This window comes from Grampus griseus (assembly GCF_964374135.1).
Source record: "Grampus griseus genome assembly, chromosome: 2".
NCBI lineage: Eukaryota > Metazoa > Chordata > Mammalia > Artiodactyla > Delphinidae > Grampus > Grampus griseus.
The window spans coordinates 102,989,137-103,013,507 of NC_139018.1; the positions used below are offsets into that span (position 1 = coordinate 102,989,137).

At 39.9% G+C, this 24,371-nt stretch overlaps 1 protein-coding gene across 1 annotated transcript in view; it reads right to left on the minus strand.

Annotated features, from left to right (window-relative positions):
• Positions 1–23,743: 23,743 nt before the first annotated feature.
• Positions 23,744–24,371, minus strand: part of GTF2A2 (general transcription factor IIA subunit 2) — a 30,367-nt gene continuing 29,739 nt past the window's right edge. The window contains exon 5 of the mRNA XM_082647598.1: positions 23,744–24,276. Within this exon, the coding sequence (XP_082503724.1) occupies positions 24,251–24,276 (26 nt within the window). The 3' untranslated portion in view covers positions 23,744–24,250. The remainder of the gene's footprint in view (positions 24,277–24,371) is intronic.

The window sequence follows — 24,371 nt, forward strand, 5'->3', positions numbered from 1 at the left end:
TTTCTAGTTGTGGCGTGCGGGTTTTCTCTTCTCTAGTTGTGGCACACAGGCTCCAGGGCGCATGGGCTCTGTAGTTGTGGCGTGCGGGTTCCAGAGTGCGTGGGCTCTGTAGTTTGCTGCACGCAGGCTCTCCAGTTGAGGTGCGCGAGCTCAGTAGCTGTGGCACGCCGGCCTAGCTGCCTCACGGCATGTGGGATCCTAGTTCCCGGACCAGGGATTGAACCCGCATCCCCTGCATTGCAAGGTGGATTCTTTACCACTGGACCACCAGGGAAGTCCCGATAAGTGTTGTTTTAATAACTATAGTTTTTGTTGCACACTCTGCCTATTGTAATCTTTGCTCTTTTCTTGACTGAGCGAAAAGTTAAGAAAGGAAGAACAGTTAACCCTGTCTGGCAACAGAAGATATAATTTATTTGAGGAGAAAAAGTATTTCAGTTAAAAAATGGAAAGAATAATTAAATCCATTGCCTGTCTTAAGTCCTTCAATTGAACTGAATACCTATTCTTACTTCTTCCCCTTAGTCGGTCCGTCATCACAAAGATTGTTCCCACCTCTGTGACGCTTGAGTGTATGATGAGCGATGAAATAACTTTCATTCACTCCACAGATATTAAGTAAGCTCTAACTATTTACTAGGTATTGCTTTTGACACTGGGGATAGTGCAGTCAACAAAACAGGAATCCCCATGCTCATGTTGGTATGTGCATACCAGTGGGAAAACAACTACAAACGGATAAGTAATGTATATGTACATTAGGAGGAGACGAGTGCTGGAGAGAAATTGAAGGAAGTGAATGAGACCTTAGGAGAGTGGAGTGGGGAGGAAAATCTTAAATAGTGTGGTCAGGGAGGCCCTTAATGAAAAGGTGACATTTGAGTCAACATTTGAAGGAGATGAAGGAATGATCCGTGAGGATAAATGCGGGAAGAGCATTCTAGGCCAAGAGGAAAGACTTGCTCAGCACTGAAGCACGACCACACCTGCCACGTTTGAGGAACAGCAAGGAAGCTGGTGTAAACGGAGCAGAGTAAAGGACGGGGAAAAGACCTAAGAATACAGGGGAGGAGGATATATTGTAAAGACCTTTGTGCCCCATTACATGGACTTTGTCTTCTCTGAGAGATATTATAGGCCCCTGGCAGGTTTTGAGCAGCGGGCTGACGTGATCTGACTAACATTTTAATGCTGCGTTGAGGACAGACTTGTTGGGAGGTAGGGGTGGGAGCAGGGAGGCTCGTTAGGAGGCTATGGTACTAATCTCAGCACGAGCAGTAGAAATGGTGAAAGTGGTCAGATTCTGGAAATGTTTTGAAGGTTCAGTCTGAGAGTTTGCTGACAGATTGAATTTGTTTATGAGAGCAATGGAGGAGTCAAGAATGACTCCAGGGCTTTTGTTCTGATGATAAGTTAGAAGGACAGAGTTACGGTTAACCAAGAGAGGAACACTGTGAAAGAGTGGTTTCTTAGGGGAAGATCAGGGGGTTGATTTTGAACATGTTAAATTGGAGATGCCTATTAGACATCTGAGTAGAGATGTTGAGGAGACGAATGTGACAGGAATCTGGGTTCAGGAGAGAGGTCTAGACTGGAGACACTTATATGGTATTCATCAGCTTATATGTAAACCCATGAAACTGGATGAGAGTCCCAAAGGAGTGGCAGAAATAGAAAAAAAAAGAGCCTCCCAAATGAGTTCTGAGGGCTCTCCAAAATGCAGAGGATGGTGGAGTCAAGATGGCGGACTAGGAGGATGCAGAATTCGCCTCTCTGTACAACTAGGGCACCTGCCAGGCACCAGTGGGGGACCACGGACACCTAAGGGGTCAGGAGGAATCCACAGTGACCAGGTAAGACAGGGGGCGTGGAGGGGAGTGAGGGGGGAGGAGAAGTGGAGGCGGTACGGGACTGGCGCCCCTGAGGGGCGGCTGGGGGACACGAAGGGATCCCATGCCCGAAGGGGGAAATTGGGGGACCACTGGGAGGGCAGAGGATCAAAAGGGAGTGTGGACAGGTTTCCCCTGCCCACTTGGGCCCCCAGGAGCCTGCTGAGATCCCGGGCCTGATCCTCTGCCCACCGAGGTCCCCTCCAGCCGTGGGTCCTGAGGGAGTGGGAGGGAGGGAAGGGGGAGCAAAAGTAAAAGCCGGACCTCCCGGACCGGCATCCCTGAGGGGCGGCTGGGGGAGGGGAGGAGTTCCTACACCCAGCGAGACCCACCCACGGTTAGGGGTCTAGCGGTGGCAATGGGGGAGACCCTTGGCTGGGGTGGTGGGGGGAGCAGAGAAATGGAAGGGAACGCAGCCAGCTCTTTCCCTGTCCACTTAGGCACCAGGGAGCCTACTGGGCTCCTGGGCCTAATCCTGCCCTCGGAGCCTCCCTCCTGACACACAGACCCCAAGCCCCGCCCCTACACCCCCACCCAGGGCCCCACCTCTACGCTCGGAGACCCCCTCCCTCCAGCGTGCTGGGCCTAAACTCCACCCACAAACCCTCACTCAAGGGCCCTACCGCCAAACCCTGGAAGTCCACACTCCAGAGGCCCCCCCTTTGGGCATACTGCCTCTCCCCTTCTGCGCAGGACCTAAGCAGAGGCCCCACCCCATGCTTGAACGTCGCCCCACCTAAGCACTGTCCCCAAGGCCTTTTCCAGCTGCACCGGCCCTGAGCCTAGGCCCTGCCACATGCTCAAACATCACCCTGCTGCCTGCCTAGGTCCTGCCCCACCCTAAACCCCGCCCCTAAGTTCCACCCCCGCCTAAACTCCACCCCTGTAGCCAAGGCCTTTTTTTTCTTCTTTTAGGTTGGGGTTTCTATTTGACCTTGTTGTTGTTGATTCATTTATATATATATTTTTCTAATCTTTTATTTTTCTAATTTTATTTTATTTTTTATACTTTGTTATTCTCCTTTTGGCTTGTCTTCCCCTTTTTTTTTCATTTTTTTGTTGTGGTTTTGTTTTACCTTGTTGCCATTGTTTCAATTATATTTATATTTTTCCTAATATATTTTTTATCTTTCTAATTTTATTTTATTTTTTATTCTTTGTTATTGTACTGCCCTTATTTTCCTTTGTTTTTTTGGGGTTTTTTTTGCTGTGCCATGCGGCTTGCAGGATCTTTGTTCCCAGGCTGGAGGTTGGGCCCGAGCTCCTGTTTTGGGAGCACTGAGTCCAAACTTATGGACTAACAGAGACCTCAAACCCCAAGGAATATTAATTGGAGTGAGGCCTCCCAGAGGTCTTCATCTTGGCACCAAGACCCAGCTCTACCCAACTGCCTGCAAACTCCAGTGCTGGATGCCTCAGGCCAAACAACCAGTAAGCCAGGAATACAGCCCCTCCTATCAAAAGAAAAGAAAAAAAAAGGCGCAGATGAAGAAGCAAGGTAAAAACCTACAAGACCAAATAAATGAAGATGAAATAGGCAACCTACCTGAAAAAGAATTCACAGTAATGATAGTAAAGATGATCCAAAATCTCAGAAACAGAATGGAGAAAATACAAGAAACGCTTAACAAGGGTCTAGAAGAATGAAAGAGAAAAGTGATGAACAACACAGTAACTGAAATTAAAAATACTCTAGAAGGAATCAATAGCAGAATAACTGAAGCAGAAGAACGGATAAGTGAGCTGGAAGATAAAATGGTGGAAATAACTGCCGGGGAGCAGAATAAAGAAAAAAGAATGAAAAGAATTGAGGACAGTCTCAGAGACCTCTGGGACAACATTAAACGCACCAACATTCGAATTATAGGGGTCCCAGAAGAAGAACAGAAAGAGAAAGGGTCTGAGAAAATATTTGAAGAGATTATAGTAGAAAACTTCCATAACATGGGAAAGGAAATAATCAAGGCCAGGAAGTGCAGAGAGTCCCATACAGGATAAACCCAAAGAGAAACACACCAAGACATATATTAATCAAATTATCAAAAATTAAATACAAAGAAAATATATTAAAAGCAGCAAAGGAAAAGCAACAAATAACATACAAGGGAATCCCCATAAGGTTAACAGCTGATCTTTCAGCAGAAACTCTGCAAGCCAGAAGTAAGTGGCAGGACATACTTAAAATGATGAAAGGGAAAAAGCTACCCAGCAAGGATCTCATTCAGGCTTGACGGAGAAATCAAAAGCTTTACAGACAAGCAAAGGCTACAAGAATTCAGCACCACCAAACCAGCTTTACAAGAAATGCTAAAGGAACTTCTCTAAGCGGGAAACACAAGAAGAAAAAGATGCACAAGAACAAACCCAAATCAATTAAGAACATGGTAATAGGAACATACATTCAAGATAGTCACCTTGAATGTAAATGGATTAAATGCTCCAGCCAAAAGACACAGACTGGCTGAATGGATACAAAAAGAAGACCCTTATATATGCTGTCTATAAGAAACCCACTTCAGACCTAGTGACACATACAGACTGGAAGTGAAGGGATGGAAGAAGATATTCCATCAAATGGAAATCAAAAGAAAGCTGGAGTAGCAATACTCGTATCAGATGAAATAGACTTTAAAATAATGAGTGTTACAAGAGATAAGGAAGGACACTACATAATGATTAAGGGATCAGTCCAAGAAGAAAATAACAATTATAAATATTTATGCACCCAACATAGGAGCACCTCAATACGTAAGGCAAATGCTAACAGCCATAAAAGGAGAAATCAACAGTAACACAATAGTAGTGGGGGACTTTAACACCCCACTTACACCAATAGACAGATCATCTAGACAGAAAATAAATAAGGAAACACAAGCTTTAAATGACACAATAGAGCAGATAGAGTTAATTGATATTTTTAGGATATTCTGCTGGAAAGAGGAAGAATACACTTTCTTCTCAAGTGCACATGGAACCTTCTCCAGAATAGATCACATCTTGGGTCACAAATCAAGCCTTGGAAAATTTAAGAAAACTGAAATCATATCAAGAATCTTTTCCAACCACAAATGCTATGAGATTTGAAATTAATTACAGGAAAAACCCCACAAATACATGGAGGCTAAACAGTGCGCTGATAAATAACCAAGAGATCACTGAAGAAATCAAAGAAGAAATTCAAAAAAACCTAGAAACAAATGACAACAAAAACACCATGATCTTGCTGATCCAAAACCTATGGGACACAGCAAAAGCAGTTCTAAGAGGGAAGTTCATAGCAATTGAAACTCACCTCAATTTTCTCACCTTTTATTTGAGAAAAATCTCAAATAAACAACCTAACCTTACATTTAGAGCAACAAGAAAAAGAAGAACAAAGAAAACCCAAAGTTAATAGAAGGAAAGAAAGCATAAGGATCAGAGGAGAGATAATGAAATAGAAACGAAGAAAACAGTAGCAAAGATCAATAAAACTAAAAGTTGGTTCTTTGAGAAGATAAACAAAATTGATAAACCTTTAGCCAGACTCATCAAGAAAAAAAGGGAGAGGGCTCAAATCAATAAAATTAGAAATGAAAAATGAGAAGTTACAATGGATACCACAGAAATATACAAAGGATCATAAGAGACTACTACAAGCCACTATATGCCAATAAAATGGACAACCTGTAAGAAATGGACAAATTCTTGGAAAAGTACAACCTTCCAAGATTGAACCAGGAAGAATTAGAAAATATAAGCAGACAAATCACAGGTAATGAAAATGAAACTGTAGTTAAAAATCTTCCAACAAACAAAAGTCCAGGACCAGATGGCTTCACAGGTTAATTCTATCAAACATTTAGAGAAGAGTTAACACCTATCCTCAAACTCTTCCAAAAAATTGCAGAGGGAGGAACACCCCCAAACTCATTCTACAAGGCCACCATTACCCTGGTAGCAAAACCAGAGAAAGGTAACACAAAAAGGAAAATTATAGTTCAATATCACTGATGAACATAAACACAAAAATCCTCAACAAAATACTAGCAAACAGAATCCAACAACACATTAAAAGGATCATACACCATGATCAAGTGGGATTTATCCCAGGGGTGCAAGGATTCTTCAATATATGCAAAACAATCAATGTGATACACCACATCGACAAACTGAATAAAAACCATATGATCATCTCAATAGATGCAGAAAAAGCTTTTGATAAAATTCAACACCCATTTATGATAAAAACTCTCCAGAAAGTGGGCATAGAAGGAACCTACCTCAACATAACAAAAGCCATATATGACAAATCCACAGCCAACATCATTCTCAATGGTGAAAAACTGAAAGCATTTCCTCTAAGATCAGGAACATGACAAGGATGTCCACTCTCACTACTATTATTCAACATATTATTGGAAGTCCTAGCCACAGCAATCAGGGAAGAAAAAGAAATAAAAGGAATACAAATTGGAAAAGAAGAAGTAAAACTGTCACTGTTTGCTGGTGACATGATACTATGCATAGAAAATCGTAAAGATGCCACCAGAAAACTACTAGAACTAATCAATGAATTTGGTAGTGTTGCAGAATACAAAATTAATGTACAGAAATCTTTTGCATTCCTATACACTAACAATGAAAGATCAGAAAGAGAAATTAAGGAAACACTTCCATTTACCATTGCAACAAAAAAAATAAAATACGTAGAATAAACCTAAGGAGGCAAAAGACCTGTACTCAGAAAACTATAAAACACTGGTAAAAGAAATCAAAGATAACATAAACAGATGGAGAGATATACCATACTCCTGGATTGGAAGAATCAATATTGTGAAAATGACTCTACTACCCAAAGCAATCTACAGGTTCAGTGCAATCCCTATCAAATTACCAGTGGCGTTTTTCACAGAATTAGAACAAGAAATTTTACAATTTGCATAGAAACAGAAAAGACCCCGAATAGCCAAAGCAATCTTAAGAAAGATAAATAGAGCTGGAGGAATCAGGCTCCCTGACTTCAGACTATACTACAAAGCTACAGTCATCAAGACAGTATGGTACTGGCACAAAAACAGAAATATAGATCAATGGAACAGGATAGAAAGCCCAGGGATAAACCCATGCACATACGATCACCTTATCTTTGACAAAGGAGGCAAAAACATACAATGGAGAAGATAGCCTCTTCAACAAGTCGTGCTGGAAAAAATGGATAGATACATGTAAAAGAATGAAATTAGAACACACCCTAATACCATACACAAAAATAAACTCAAAATGGATTAAAGGCCTAAATGTGAGGCCAGCCACTATAAAACACTTAGAGGAAAACATAGGCAGAACACTCTATGACATAAATCACCACAAGATCCTTTCTGACCCACCTCCTAGAGGAAGGGAAATAAAAGTAAACAAATGGGACCTAATTAAAGTTAAAAGCTTTTTCACAGCAAAGGAATCTATAAACAAGACAAAAAGACAATCCTCAGAATGGGAGAAAATGTTTTCAAGTGAAACAACAGACAAAGGATTAATCTGCAAAATATACAAGCAGCTCATGCAGCTCAATATCACACACAAAAAACAACCCAATCCAAAAATGGGCAGAAGACCTAAACAGACATTTCCCCAAAGAAGACATCCAGTTGGGCAACAAATACATGAAAAGATGCTCAACATTGCTAATCATCCGAGAAATGCAAGTCAAAACCACAATGAGGTATCACCTCACACCGATCAGAATGGCCATCATCAAAAAATCTAGAAACAATAAATGCTGGAGAGGGTGTGGAGAAAAGGGAACCCTCTTGCACTGTTGGTGGGAATGTAAATTGATACAGCCACTATGGAGAACAGTAAGGAGGTTCCTTAAAAAACTAAAAACAGAACTACCATGTGACCCAGCAACCCCATTACTGGGCATATACCCTGAGAAAACCATAATTCAAAAAGATACATGTGGGACTTCCCTGGTGTCACAGTGGTTAAGAATCCACCTGCCAATGCAGGGGACATGGGTTCGATCCCTGTCCGGGAAGATCGCACATGCTGCGGAGCAACTAAGCCCATATGCCACAACTACTGAGCTGGTGTGCTAGGTGAAGCCCATGCACCTAGAGCCCATGCTCTGCAACAAGAGAAGCCACCGCAATGAGAAGCCCACCCACCACAATGAAGAGTAGCCCCTGCTCGCCACAACTAGAGAAAACCCACGCACAGCAACGAAGACCCAATGCAGCCAAAAATTAATTAATTAATTAAAAATAAAAAGATACATGTACCACAATGTTCATTGTAACACTATTTACAATAGCCAGGACATGGAAGCAACTTAAATGTCCATTAATAGATGAATGGATAAAGAAGATGTGGCACATATATACAATGGAATATTACTCAGCCATAAAAAGGAACAAAATTGAGTTATTTGTAGTGAGATGGATGGACCTAGGATCTGTCATACATAGTGAAGTAAGTCAGAAAGAGAAAAATATTGTATGCTAATGCATATATATGGAATTTTAAAAAGTGGTACTGATGAACCTAGTGGCAAGGCAGGAATAAAGACGCAGACGTATAGAATGGATTTGAGGGCACGGCGGGAAGGGGGATGCTGGGGTGAAGTGAGAGAGTAGCACTGACATGTATACACTACCAAATGTAAAATGGATGGCTAGTGGGAAGCTGCTGCATAGCACAAGGAGATCAACTTGATGCTTTGTGATGACCTAAGAGGGGTGGGATAGGGAGAGTGGGAGGGAGGCTCAAGAGGGAGGGGTATGGGGGTATATGTATACATATGGCTGATTCACTTTGTGGTACAGCAGAAACTAACAGATTGTAAAGCACTTATGCTCCAATAAAGATGTGAAAAAAAAATGCAGAGGTTACAGAGGTAAAGAGGAACCAACAAGAGAGAGTTGGAAAGGAGCAGCTAGTGTAGTAAATAGAAGGAAAACCGGAATAATATTCTGGAAGCGTAAAGGGGAAGGTGATTCAGGAAAGAGGAAGTTGATGACTATGCCCAAAACTGGTTAATCAGGTAAGGTGAGAATGAAGAAGTGACTGTTGGATTTAACAATGTGGAGGTGACCTTGATAAGATCAGTTTTTGTGGAGTGTGGAGGTGAGAACATGATTGGAGGTGGTTCAAGGAGAATGTCAGAACAAATCTGGATTCAGCAAGCATAGATGAATTGTTTGAGTCTTGCTTTAAGGCAAGAGAAGGAGAATAAAAGTGATGGAAGGTTAAGAGCAGTTTGTCCTAAAAATTAGGAAAGTGATAGCATGTTTGTAGGTTGACGGGAAAGATCTAGTCAAGAAGATGTAGGAATGAGATGGGATACCTGCCAGGGTGACATCCTTGTGAAGAAGAGGGTAGTTATGTGGTGCACAGAAGAAAGGGCCTGTCTCTGATGGAAGCATGAACAACAGTTCACCCACAGTAACAGGAGTGCAGGCGGGGTGGTTGGGCTCAGATGTACATAGATGGGTCAATGTGGTGGTTTGTGGAATTTGTGGAGTTCTATTTTTCTATTCTTTAATAATTTATTTTAGGTATAATATCCATCTAGAAAAGTAAAAAAATTCCAAATATATAGCTTGTAATTTTTACAAAGTGAACAAACCTGTGTTAACTAGAACCCAGATAAAGAAACAGAACATTACCAGCAACCCAGAGGGCTCCTGTGTCCCTTTCCAGTTACTACCCAAGCTGCAGCAAGGATAACCACTGTCCTGACACTGAAACTGAGCAGGACCCTGCAGGGCACTCCTGGGTGCAAGCCCTTCTGTGTCTCCAGTTCTGGTTTGTAGAGAAAGCTTTCCTTTCCTAGGCCTTCCTGAAGTTTCGAATAGCAGACTCAAATTAATGATTAGAGAAGTAGAAAATGTGAAACAAAGGGCTTGAACAATAGAGTCAGAGGACTCCTAGTTCCTCCTGAAGGGATATAGATAACAGTCTGATGCGTATCTTTGAGTTGTTCTGCAGAAACTAAGATTCCCATCTGGTGGAGGGTGTTGACTACATGTGGATCACAAGATCATAGATCCCAGACTGGTAAGAACTAGATTAATGATTAATATTCCTGAAACTTCACCCTGTTACCTCACCACCAACAAATCAGAAGAATGTCCGCAAGCTGATCATGTATCCTGCAACCCTCACCCCTAAAGTTGCCTTTAAAAACCAAAAGCCATTGGGAAGTTTGGGTCTTTTGAGCATTAGCTGCTAATTCTCCTTGCTTGGTGCCTTGCAAATAAATGCAGTACTTTCCTTTATTACAGCCTGGTGTTCGATTGGCTTTGCTGCGTGTCAGGTGAGTGGACCCAAGTTGCGTTCAGTAACAACACCATAGGTTTTTTGGCCTGTTTTTGAATTTTTATATAAATACTATGTTCTCTTTTGTTTAGGGCTCCTTAAACTCAAAATTGAGGTTCACCTATGTGGTGTGTAGCCATAGCTCAATGATTTTTACTACCGTGTAATATTCCCTATATGAATATACCATACTTTATTCTATTGCTGATGAACATTTGGGTTGTTTTCAGCTTTTATCTATATATTATGAATTGTGCTCTATGAACCTCTTGAAATGTTTTGTACGGAACATATGCATACATTTCAATTGAGTAGGTATGTAGGAGTGAAATTGCTGGGCCATAAGGTATACATATGTTTACCTTTGGTAAATACTGTCATATAGTTTTTACAACATGATCTACCAATTTAACTCTCACCAGCAAGGTGTGAGAGGTGCATTTGCTTCACTTCCTTGCTAATATTATTAATCTGTCTTGGTCATTCTGGTGGGTGTTGGTATCAGATGGTGGTTTTAATTTGCATTTCCCTAATGACTGATGATGTTAAGTATCAGTTTGGCCAAAAAGTTCTTTCGGGCTTTTCCGTAAGATGGCACAGAAAAACCCAAACGAAATTTTTGGCCAACCCAGTAGCTTTTCATATGCTTATTGCTATTTGGTTATCCTGGAAATTCTCTTTTGATTACCTTTGTTTTGTTCAGTGAAATAAAGATGACTTTATGAGATGTGTATGGGGGAAGAGATATTGGAAGTTTAGAAAAGAGGAAAATGTATTAAATGATTATTTCAGGTTGGAAACTGGAAAAGCCGCCAGATTAAGGGGGAAAAAATGATGCCTGGCAGTATTAAGAACCCAATGACATTAGGGAAAGTGAGTTTGAAAAGAAATCAGCCACTCATTCACATTCAGCTGCAAGAGTACAGGCATACAGTAGGCAGAGGGTAGCATTTACTCAGGTTTGTGATGTATCCTAGCAAGTATGAGAGAGAGGCAAAGGAGTTGAGGTTACGTTAAAGGGAGTGATCATAATGATGGACCATAGAATTTTATCTGAGTAACGTGGGGAGGGGAGGGGATGATGATGGGATGATATAAGGGGTGTACTGGAGTGTCATGTCCATGATGTGTTGGGATTGCTTTGAAGTGAGGGATTAATCCTACTTCAAGGAGTCTATTGAAGTGAGGGAGTAGTCCTACTTCAAGGAGTCTATTAAAGATTTTTAGAAACAGTGACACTTGAACTAGGTCTTGGAGTTCACCAAATGATGAAAGTAATGAAGGGTTTTCCAGGTAAGCAAATGGGATTACCAAATGCACAAAAATACAGGGTATGTTCAGGGAAATAAATGTAGCTCTTTATAGGTAAAGAGGAGGTAGCTGGGAATGAGGCCAGGTGAAGATGAGCCTAGAAGGTGGCCAGATTACAGAAAACCTAGTGTTCTGCTTCTGTCAAGTAGTTTGGACTTTATCTGTAAGCAATGAGGATCTGTAGAAGATACTTTTAAAAGAAATCTTTAATATGGAAATCTTCAAGCATATACATAAATAGAGAGAATAGCATAATGAAACTCCCAAGTACCCATCATCCAGTTTCAAAAATTATCAACTCCTGACCAACCTTGTTTTATCTACCCTTGGCCTAAATTTCCAACCCCAACTGAGCTATTTTGAAGTAAAGCCCAAATACATTTTTCCATTCATTCTTTAGTATGTATATCACAATTGAGATAAGTAATAAACATTTAAAAAACTCAACCAACTATATCATACCTAAAGTAGTAATAGTAATTCCTTAATTTAATGAGATACCAAATGTTTTTAAATTTCCCCCACTGTGTCATAATTATGTTTTACAGTGGGTTATTTGAAGTAAGACACGTTGGGTTGATACATCTCTTAAATCTCTTTTAATTGTAGATTCCTCCCTCTACCTTTATTGTATTGGCAGTTTATTTGTTGAACAAACTCGGTCTTTTTCCTCAACAGTTCCCCATATTTTGGATTCTGCTGATAGGATCTCAGCAATAGTATTTAATATATTCCTGTCCCCAATATTTCTTGTTAACTGGTATTTAGAAGCTTGAAGGGATTCAGGTTTGAATTTTTGTCAAGAAAATTTCATTTTGGTATTTTGTATTGCCTATTCCATCACATCAGGAGGTACATATGTCTGTTTGGTCTGTTTTTTCTTCTTCTTCTTCTTTTTTAATGTTGGGATAGAACTGTGGGGTTTGGAAGTTGTCAGCCCGATTATACATTTCCCATAACCTTTTTACCTAATCGTTTTAGTAGCCATTGATGATCATTGTTTAGTTCTTTTATTTCATAACAAATTGCAAAATGGTGGTATCCTAATTCTACAAATCCTTTTTTTTTTTTTTTTTTCCGGTACGCGGGGCTCTCACTGTTGTGGCCTCTCCTGTTGCGGAGCACAGGCTCCTGACGCGCAGGCTCAGCAGCCATGGCTCACGGGCCCAGCCACTCCGCGGCACGTGGGATCTTCCCGGACCAGGGCACGAACCCGTGTCCCCTGCATCGGCAGGCGGACTCCCAACCACTGCGCCACCAGGGAAGCCCTAAAATTTTTTATAAAGCACAACTCTTCCTTATCAACAGTATTGCTACTCTGAAGACCAATTATTTCTCGTTACCAGTTTTCAGAACAATGAATTGGTTACCTAATGACAAACAAATTTATGTGTATTCATTTAGCACTCAAGAATTGTTAAAAAACAAAACAAAACACAAAACACCACATACTTCATATGCTGTGATTCACTGCAATTATTTGATGAAGCTCAAAATGCTCCATCTTTGGCTAGTGTATTTTCCAATGGCTACAGTACCAAGTTATCACAAACATAGTGGCTTAAAACCATAGAAACTTATTGTTTCACAGTTCTGGACGCCAAAAGTTCAAAATCGGTTTCACTGGGCCACGTCAAGGTGTTGGCGTGGCCACACTCCCTTTGGAGGCTTTAGGGGAGAATCTGTTCCTTGTCTCTTCCAGCTTCTGGTGGTTGCCAGCATTCCTTGGCTTGTAGCCACATCACTCTAATCTCTACCTCCATGGTCATATTGCTTTCTTTTCTCCTGTATGTCAAATCTCCTTCTGCATCTCTCTTGTAAAAATACATGTGATTACACTTAGGACCTATCCTGATTATCCTATACTTTCCCCACCTCAAGATCCTTAGTAACATTTGCAAACTTTTTACCATATAAGGAAACATTTACACATTCTAGGGATTAGGACCTGATATCTTTGGGGACCATTATTCAGCATATGAAAACTAGTGAGAACCCTTTAAAGATGGCTCCTGTTTCCTTGTGACATGACTCCAGTAATTTTGGTTAACTTCCTTATTTTCTCTTACAAGAAGACTTTCAAAGCTTATTATATTTCCTATCCCTTACCTTTCATCAGCCATTCTCATAGTTTTTTTTTTTTTTAAAGTGTGAATGGTATTTATAAACCACAATTCGTGCATTAGGGATGCTCTCTGCTAATGGGTTGTCATTGAATCAAAAGGTCCAGGAATCAAGGGGGTAAGTGAGAATGACACTTGGCAATGTTACATCTCATAACCCACTCAAAGAATTTTTGCTTCCTGTACCTGTAATTTTGGGCTCTGCTGGTTGGGTCCCAAAGGAAGAACACATCCGCTAGGAAACCAACAATGCTCCCAGTGAACTGGAAATTGAGACTCCCATTTGAGCATTTAGGGTTCTTGTGCCACTGGACCAATGGGAAAAGAAGGGGGTTATTATATTGACGGGGGTGCTTGATCCTAATTATCAAGGAACATATGGCTGCTGCTAAACAATGTGACTCTCTGGAGTGCCTCCTTAGTGTCCCCATATTCAGTTGTAAAAGTTAAGGCTATAACAATTCACTAAAGGAAAATTCACTAAGAACTTAAATACTTCAGGAATGAAGTTTAGGGTCTCCCCACCAGGTAAAGAACCCCAGTCAGCTAAGGTGCTGACTGAAGGCAACTGGAAAATGATATGGGCTATGAAAAGAAAGATCAGTCTGATGGCTATTTAATTTATAAAAATGAGGACTATGCTGCCTGTTCCGTGTGTGTGTGTGTGTGTGTGTGTGTGTGTATAAACATTACATGTTAATCATTTCCCTCTCTCTTCTGTTGTTACATATAAAAGTTTCAGTGGCGACTAATTTTTATAAATTAGTCTTAACAGTACAAAATATCTGGGGAGTGGGTATGTGTGTTGAATTAACTAGGAAAGGAATTAACATCTCTAGCAGATGTTCATAGTGGTAGGAATTTGTGTCTTTCTTGTGGGGGACAGATTAAGAATATTTTGTAGAAGAGATAGTTTGTTGTTGTATGTAAATCTCAAAACAGGCAAAAGGATGGGAATATATGCTGAATATATATATATATATCCAGCACCTCTCAAAGGAGGGTGCTGGATATTCTCTTTTCTTTCAGATGCATATCAACTCTTCTGTATTTCCCTTTGCACTGCTGTGGCAGGAGGAGATCCACAAGCTACATTTCCCAGACTCCCTGCAGCTGGATTTCTGTTTAGTTCTGCCTTTGAGAGGCACTACTGGGATACTGGAAGGTGAGAAGAAGGGAGAAACTACCTTTCTTAGACATTCTGGTAGTGTCACAAGCAACGGCAGTGATAGCAGAAGTGACAGTAGATGCAGTGGAAGCTGTGGCTGGTTAGCGTAGGACAATTAGTTTCTGATCAGGCACATGGTTCAACAGTAGCAGCCTCAGTGGCATAGTGACTGTGGGTCCGAGTCATACTGTTTTCCTCTTTGCTTCCTCAGTTCCTATTCTTTAGACACACTTACGTTTCATCTGTTGCTCAAGCTGTTTGAACACCTTTGTAACAAACTCCTTGTATTAAATTCCTTCCGTTTGAAATAATGTGGTTTCTTTTTCCGAGTGGACAATGACTGATACATTTCCTCTAAAGTAGGCACAGGCTTCCCTGGTGGCGCAGTGGTTGAGAATCTGCCTGCCAATGCAGGGGACACGGGTTCAAGCCCTGGTCCGGGAAGATCCCACATGCTGCAGAGCAGCTGAGCCTGTGCCTCACAACTACTGAGCCTGGGCTCTAGAGCCCATGAGCCACAACTACTGAAGCCCACGCATCTAGAGCCGCAACGAAGAGTAGCCCCCGCTCGCTGCAACTAGAGAAAACCTGCACACAGCAACGAAAGGCTCAACACAGCCAAAAATAATAAATAAATTTATTAAAAAAATAAAGTAGGCACTAGAGGGGCCCCCAAACAAGCTGAAGACTTGGTCTTTTTCAAGGCTCCTACAGGTTAAGTTTCAAGACAGGTAGATTACATAACACTATGTATGGTGGTCTGGGAGTTCAGGGGAGGTTAAGAAACGTGTGAAGCAGAATGGTGAGGAAATCTTAGAAGTGGTGAGGCTTGAGTAGAGCAAACAGATCTGTGATAGGCAGGGAGAAGACAGATTTTTCCCTCAGCATTTTTTATAAGTTTAATAACAGTTGTAAAATAGACACAAAATTTACCATCTTAATCATTTTTACGTGTACAGTTCATTCTTGTTGTTGAACAACCAATCTCCAGAACTTTTTCATTTTGCAAAACCAAAACTTTACACCCATTAAACAACTCAATCCTCCAGCCCTCAGAGCCTGACAACCACCATTCTTTCTTTCTCTAAAAATTTGACTGCTCTCTATATAAGTGGAATTATATAATGTTTATCTTTTTTTGATTGGCTTATTTCATTTAGCATAATGTCCTCAAGGTCCATCCATTTTAGCATGTGTCAGGATTTCTTTTTAAGGCCGAATGATATTTCATTGTATATGTATATACAATTTTGTTTACCCATTCAATTGTTGATAGACACTTGGGTTGCTTCCACCTTTTGGCTATTGTGAATAGTGCTGCTATGAACATGGGTGTACAGGTATTTCTGAGTCTTTGCTTTCAATTCTTTTCGGTATAAATGCAGAAGTAGAGTTGCTGGATTAGATCAAAATTCTATTTTTAACTTGTTTAGGAACTGCCATACTGTTTTCCATAGCAGCTGCAACATTTTACATTCACACCAACAGTGTACAAAAGTTCCAAGTTCTCTACATCCTCACCAACACATATTTTGTGTTTCTGTTTTTGATAGTGGCCATTTTAATGGATGTGAGGTGGCCCTTTTCAAGCACTTCTAAGATTTTGTTGTATTGTTTTCTAAGTACATAGTTTTTAACAAGAAACCCATGGGTTTGTTATCTTCGTCTCTGTGGTTACAAAGTGACTTTTACCTCTGATTACTTAAAAAAATTTTCTCTTTATCACTGGTTTTTAGCAATGATATTATGAGGTATGTGGTTATCCTGTTTAGAGTTTATTAAGGCTTCTTTTCTCTGTTGATTTATCGTTTTCATCAAATTTGGAAACATTTGACTATTTCCTAAAAATTGTTCCTTTCCTTCTTGGGGGGGGGGGCGTTGGCACACAATATGTAGAAATCTCCACTTGATGTGATCCCGCACGTCACTGAGGCTCTTCATTTTCTCCAGTCTTTTTGTCTCTGCTGTATTTTTTTTTTAATTGGAGTATAATTGCTTTACAATGTTGTGTTAGTTTCTGCTGTACAATGCAGTGAATCAGCTATATGTATACCTATATTCCCTCCCTCTTGGACCTCCCTCCTACCCGCCCCCCCCACCACATCCCACCCATCTAGGTCGTCACAGAGCACCGAGCTGAGCTTCCTGTGCTTTATAGCTTGTTCCCACTAGCTATCTATTTTACTCATGGTAGTGTATATATGTCCATCCTAATCTCCCAATTCATCCCACCCTGCTCTTCCCTCCCCCGCAACCCCGTGTCCACATGTCCATCCTCTACATCTATGTCTCTATTCCTGCCCTGTTCATTTGTACCATTTTTTTCTCGGTTCCACATATATGCATTAATATATGATATTTGCTTTTCTTTCTGGCCCACTTCACTCTGTATGACAGACTCTAGGTCCACCCACATCTCTACAAATGACCGTTTCATTCCTTTTTATGGCTGAGTAATATTCCATTGTATATACGTACCACACCTTTATCCATTCATCTGTCTTTGGACATTTAGGTTCTCCATAGCAGCTGTATCAATTTACATTCCCACCAACAGTACAAAAGGGTTCCCTTTTCTCCACACCCTCTCCAGCATTTATTGTTTGTAAATTTTTTGATGATGGCCATTCTGACTTGCGTGAGTTGATACCTCATTGTAGTTTTGACTTGCATTTCTCTAATAATTAGTGATGTTGAGCATCTTTTCACGTGCCTCTTGGCCACCTGTATGTCTTCTTTGGAGAAACGTCTGTTTAGGTCTTCTGTCCATTTTTGGCTTGGGTTGTTTGCTTTTCTGATATTGAGTTCCATGAGCTGTTTGCATATTTTGGAGATTAATCCTTTGTCGCTTCATTTGCAAATATTTTCTCCTATTCTGAGGGTTGTCTTTTCGTCTTGTTTATGGTTTCCTTTGCTGTGCAAAAGCTTTTAAGTTTAATTAGGTCCCATTTGTTTATTTTTGTTCTTATTTTCATTATTCTAGGAGGTGGGTCAAAAAAAAAGCTTGCTGTGGTTTATGTCAAAGAGTATTTTTCCTGTTTTCCTCTAAGAGTTTTAGAGTGTCTAGTCTTACATTTAGGCCTTTAATCCACCTGGAGTTTATTTTTGTGTATGGTGTTAGGTAATGTTCTAATTTCATTTCTACATGTAGCTGTCCAGTTTTCCCAGCACCACTTATCAAAGAGGCTGTCTTTTCTCCATTGTATGTTCTTGCCTCCTTTGTCATAGATTAGGTGACCATATGTGCGTGGGTTTATCTCTGGGCATTCTGTCCTGTAGCATTGATCTATATTTCTGTTTTTGTGCCAGTACCATACTGCCTTGGTTTACTGTAGTTCTGTAGTATGGTTTGAAGTTGGGGAGCCTGATTCCCCAAGCTCCATTTTTCTTTCTCAAGATAGCTTTGGCTATTCAGGGTCTTTTGTGTTCCCACACAAATTGTGAAATTTTTTGTCCTAATTCTGTGAAAAATGCTATATATATAAATGTTTTGACAATTATTTATTCATCAGTTTGATCCCCTCAAGTCCTGTTTTTCACCTTAGCTAGGGTGGTTCTAAGCTAGAGTAGCTTTTACTCCATTTTAGCCTACTATTGAGGCATGACCCTCTGGGGTCTCACTCTATTTGATGCCTTAGGTGACTACTGAGAACAGTTTACTCTGGTTCCCCACCCTATGTGAGCTTTGGGAATTGCTGTTTATAACTAACTCCCTAGCTACTCTTTGCTTGGGTTTGTAAGGCGTCATTCTACTTATGTGCAACCAAGTACACAGCAAACACTCTAGGGGACCACTGTTTTGATTCCTTTCTAGAATGCTGCATCTTTCAATCACCTCAGCTTTCCTAAACTCTGATCTCAGTGTCTTCTCAACTCAGCAAGGTTGTCAGGCTCTGTTTAGGTTACCCTCTCCCTGTGTCTATAGTCTGGGTATTTAAAAAAATATATATATATTTATTTATTTATTTGGCTGCATCAGGTCTTAGTTGTGGCAATGCAGGATCTTCGTTGCGGCATGTGGGATCTTTAGTTGTGGCATGCAGACTCTTAGTTGCGGCATGTGGGACCTAGTTCCCTGACTAGGGGTTGAACCTGGGCCCCTGTACTGGGACCCAGTCTTAGCCACTGAACCACCAGGGAAGTTCCTATAGTCTGGGTATTGCCTCTATGCAGTGAGATGGAAGGTTGTAGACCTCAACTATTTCTTTGCCCCCTTTCTCAGAGATTACAGCCTTGTGCTGCCTGTTTTCCAATGTCTGGAAAACACTTTCATATATTTTGTCTACTTTTCTAGTTGTTTTTGGAAGGAAGTTAAGTCCTGTCCTTGTTATTCTGGAATGACTAGAAGTCTCTGAAGATGGGAACTTAAAAAAAAAAAAAAGAGATTAAAATTGACATATAACGTTAGTTTTAGGTGTACAAAATGGTGATTTTATATACATGTATACTGCAAAATGATTACCATAATGTTAATATCCATCACCATACAGTTAGAAATCTTTTTTCTTATGATGAGAACTTCTAAGATCTACTCTCAGCAATTTTTTTTTTTTTTTTTTTTTTTTCTCAGCAATTTTTAAATATACACAGTTGACCCTTGAACAATGAGGGGGTTAGGGTTGCTGATCCTCTGCAGTTGAAAATGCATGTATAACTTATAGTTGGCCTTCTGTGTATGTGGTTCTTTTGCATCTGTGGTTCCACGTTTGTGGATTCAACCTACTGTGGATCGTGTAGCATTGTAGTATTTACTATTAAAAAAATTCCTGTATAAGTGGACTCACACAGTTCAAACTGGTGGTGTACAACACAGTATTGTTAACTATAGTCACTGTGCTGTACATTACATTCCCTGGATTCATTTATAACTGCAAGTTTGTATCTTATGAGCACTTTCACTCATTTTGCTCACCCTGTCACCATCTGCCTCTGGCAACAACCAATCTGTTCTCTGTATCCATGAGTGCAATTTATTTGAGATTCCACATATGAGGTCATACAGTATCTTTCTCTAACTTATTTCACTTGGCATAATGCCCTCAGGATCCATCTGTTTTGTTGCAAATGACAGGATTTCCTTTTTTTAATGGCTGAATGATCTGGTCCTTGTGGGCCATAGATGACACATTTTCTTTATGCATTCATCCATCAATGGACATGTATTTTCCTGTCTTGGCTATTGTAAATAATGCTGCTTTGAACATAGATGCAGATATCTTTTCAAGATAGTGATTTCATTCCCTTCACATAAATACCCAGAAGTGGAATTGCTGGATCATAAGGTAAATTTATTTTTAATTTTCTGAGGAATCTCCATACTTTTCCATACTGGTTGTACTAATTTACATTCTTCCCAGCAGTGCACGAGGGTTCCCTTTTCTCATCTTCACCAATGCTTGTTGTTTTTTGCCGGTAGCCATTCTAACAGGTGTGAGGTGATGTCTTACTGTGGTTTTGATTTGCATTTCCCTGGTTAATGATGAGCATAGTTTCATGTACCTGTTGGCTGTATTTATGTCTTCTTTGGGAAAATGTCTATTCAGAACTGTTTTTTAGCTATTGTCTGAATTCTTTATATTTTGGATATAAATCTATCAGGTATATAATTTGCAAATATTTTCTCCTCTTCTGTAGGCTGCCTGCTCATTTTATTGATGGTTTTTCCTTTGCTGTGCAGAGCTTTTTAGTTTGGTGTAGTTCCACTTAATTTTACTTTTGTTGCCTTCGCTTTTGGTATCAAATACAAAAAATTCACTGCCAAGACTGATGTCAGGGAGCTTTACACATGTTTTCTTCTAGTTTTATGGCTTCAGGTCTTAGGTTCAAGTCTAATTTAGTCCATTTTGGTTAATTTTTTGTGTGTAGTGTTAAGAGAGTGGTCCAGTTTTCCCAACAGCATTTATGGACAAGACTGTCCTTTCCCCATTGTACATTCTTGCCTCCTTTGTCATAAATTAATTGACCATATATGTGTGGCTTTATTTCTGGGCTCTCTATTCTGTTCCACTGATCTATGTGTCTGTTTTTATGCCAATATTATCATGCTGTTTTGATTACTATAGATTTGTAATATAGTCAGAAAGCAGGAAGTGTGATGTCTTCAGCTTTGTTCTTGCTTTAGCTATTCAAGGTGTTTTGTGGCTCACTTTGGTAAACAGAATGCGTAAAAGCAGAGGAAGAAAGTATCAGAGAATAAGAGTTGGGACATCCACGAGAGAATACTGTTGACAGTTTTCTAGCACAATGCTCTCTTGAACTAATGCTGCTAAATCTTTTGCTGTATGTTGCAAAGTTCTTATACCTCTTACAAGGTAGAATGCCTTGCCCCAAACCCCAAGCACATTCTATCTACCTATGTACTAGAAAAATAAGATTCTATTATTACTACAGCATATAAAAAAATAGCTGGATGAATTTTCACCAAATTAGGGGGCAGTTTTAGAATGGATTGACAGAACCAATGTTGCAGATTCTTATGGAGAATTTGCACTTTCCCTTACCATGCATTGTTTTATTGATTCCAAATTTTATAACTATGCTACAAATAATTGCTTCTCCAGTTGAGTGAAAACACACACATACATTCCAATATATGTATGTATTTTACATATTTTACTATTAGTGATTCAATTATGACCCACTCAAAACTGACGATAACATACCTTAAGACACTGGGATTGATGTCAACCAAGAGATAAAATACTTTCTTCCCCCTTAACATCAGCTGAAGACAGATCACTATAAACAAACCAAACAATGACCAGTCAGGCATCAAACCCAAAGAAGCTATTCTTTGTCCACTATTTGGGTGTTAAAGTAGTACTCAGTAATACATTGAGACAGGACCAACTGTACGTTACCACACAAAGTCCAGATTTTACAGTTAGTTCTACTAATAGATGAATTAATGGACTTTTTTTCTTCTTCCACATTAACAGGCAAGTAAGCTTATTATCACTGGAGTCTGCAGCCAGGTGGGAGAGCTTATACCAAAGTGGTGTAAGCTCTGGCCGTGTCTCTCCTGTAATTTCCAGTGAAGTCCAAGTACTGCTGTGGGAAGATTAGAACACCTATATCACTATGCAGATGTTAGCCATGGGTATGCAAGTAATTAGAACTGAGAGGAGGAAATGTCAGGCTATGACTTCTGTACTCCTGCCCAGGCGAAAAGAGAGGTGTGTATGTGGTGGCTGTCTAAGTACAAGAATTGGTTTCAACTGGTGGAATGTGGTATAATCCCTAGGGTTTACACCTAGGGACATTATAAACCCTAGGTATTCCACACCAGTTACCTGGATGAGTATGAGTGAGTACTGAGAGTGATGTAAGTTCTTCCTGTCCTTTGCTGTGTTTTCTCATGACTCCTTTGTTAAGAGCTCACAAGGGAAGAGCTCAATATGGGTTGTACTCAGATACAAGTGTGTTTAAGTTTTGAATGATGGATAGGATCTTGATTCTGAAAGGAAAGTCATGAGAAATGAAGGAAACAGCATAACCAAGACAAAAGAGAAATCTGACTTGTTTCTTTCTCAAATTTAATTGGAGCAGACTATGTGCTCATTGGTAGGGAAGGTCACAAAGAGAACACTGGAATAGACTGTGCAGAATGGGCTACAAGGATGAAAGTTAGTTTTAATTTAAGAATCAAGGACTACACTGACGTGCTGAGGTAATACTAGGAGCACGAAGGCATTAGTCCAATTAGTAGGTCGTGGCAGTCAACCATTTCCTGTAAGAAACTCATCATCTAGGTCATGTTACTTTTGTATGTTTGAAAGCATAATCTAGTGACATCATTTATAGGATCTAAAATCCCCCAAAGTATACACCTCCAGCCCTGTACTTTTCTTAAGATCGCAGTGACTGTTAATAACATGAAAAAAGTTTAAACCATAATTTACTCCTTAAGAAACAGAAATTTCTACAACCATTGTAAGTTTACTATCAATATAACCTGTCTCCTAACCATTATGTGGAACCTGCAAAATAAAAAGGTATTGATCTTGACCCACTGCAATTAAGAAAAATCCTAATTAGGTAACCTTTGGTAACTAAGCTTCTAAATCTGTAAAAAGGGTAACAAAGTTCTTCCAGGGCTGTTGTGAGGATTATCCAGAAGAATATATGTAACACAGCACTGATAATGAAGTTAGTGATGTTGGCCATTATCTTACATAGATCAGACCTGAGCACTGATTACTTAAAAATGATGAAACCTATTATATAACATGCTTCTACAACTAAAAAAATAGGGGGATGGTGTGCAATATAAAGGTCTTTTTTAGTACTTTAATAGGTTTATGAAAAGCTATTTTGCTGACGATTACTGCCAACTCCATTATCTCTCAGCAGAGTGAGAGTGAAAGGACGGCTTCACATTGAAAAGGGTTGAACTGGGAATGACCGCAGGATGGGGCTGTAAAAGCCTACTTCTACTAAATGATAAACATTCTCCCTCTGTGACATTTTAGAAATGCCACTTTCTTCATCATATATTCCTAGATTGACAAAGGAAACTTTTTCCTTCAAGTACACAAAGATATGGGATACATTTAATAGGACTTTTTTTTTTTTTTTTTGCAGTGCATGGGCCTCTCACTGTTGCGGCCTCTCCCATTGCGAAGCACAGGCTCCGGAAGCGCAGGCTCAGCGGCCATGGCTCACGGGCCCAGCCGCTCCGCAGCATGTGGGATCTTCCCGGACCGGGGCACGAACCCGTGTCCCCTGCATCGGCAGGTGGACTCTCAACCACTGTGCCACCAGGGAAGCCCTTAATAGGACTTTTTATTGAAAGTCTAATAACTGGTAAGAAAGATGTAGAATATTCTAAAAATGAAACCTGACTCATATGGACAATTTAAGAAATAATTTACATGTAAAGACTACATGTTGTTGTTTAATTTTTCCTAGTTGAGTTCTACTTAGATTTTTCACACCAATAATTACCCTTGGTTTTGTACTTAAAAAAAAATTTTTGTAAGGAAAGTTCTAGTCTGGAATTTTGGTCTTGCCCCTGCTAATGCTTTCATCAGTTAAACTAACAAACAATTGATAAAAACTAACTTTACTGAAATGAATGCATTTTCTAATTTCCTTTGCAAGAAACACGGTGCTCTGTCAAAATGCTTATCTAATATCTCCATATTGCTCAGTAGCTCTAGCAGTTATTACTCACATTGAGTTTTAAAATGAATTTATTAAAGAATGGTCTTAGGAAGGCCACAATGTTTGATTTGTCATTAAAAAAAAGTTCTGTTTCTTCATGCTGTATAATAAGGTAATGTAACAAGGTACAGAATTATAAGCTTCTTTCTACTGGAATTCTCTGATAGTACGGCACAGTGTAGTCATTTCTGCAATGCTAGAATAAATTAAAAAAAAAGTCTCTTCTATGCTTCTCTTCAAAAAGCGATGAACAATAACAGGATGGCATTAAAAAGCCATTTTTTTCCTATTCATTCTGTAGTATTGGAGCCAGTATCTAGGAAACAGAGGAGAGACACAGTAAATTCAAGCAGCAACTTAAATTTAAATATGTTGAGAAAAATCTTTCAAAAGTAAAACAGGAAGTAATGG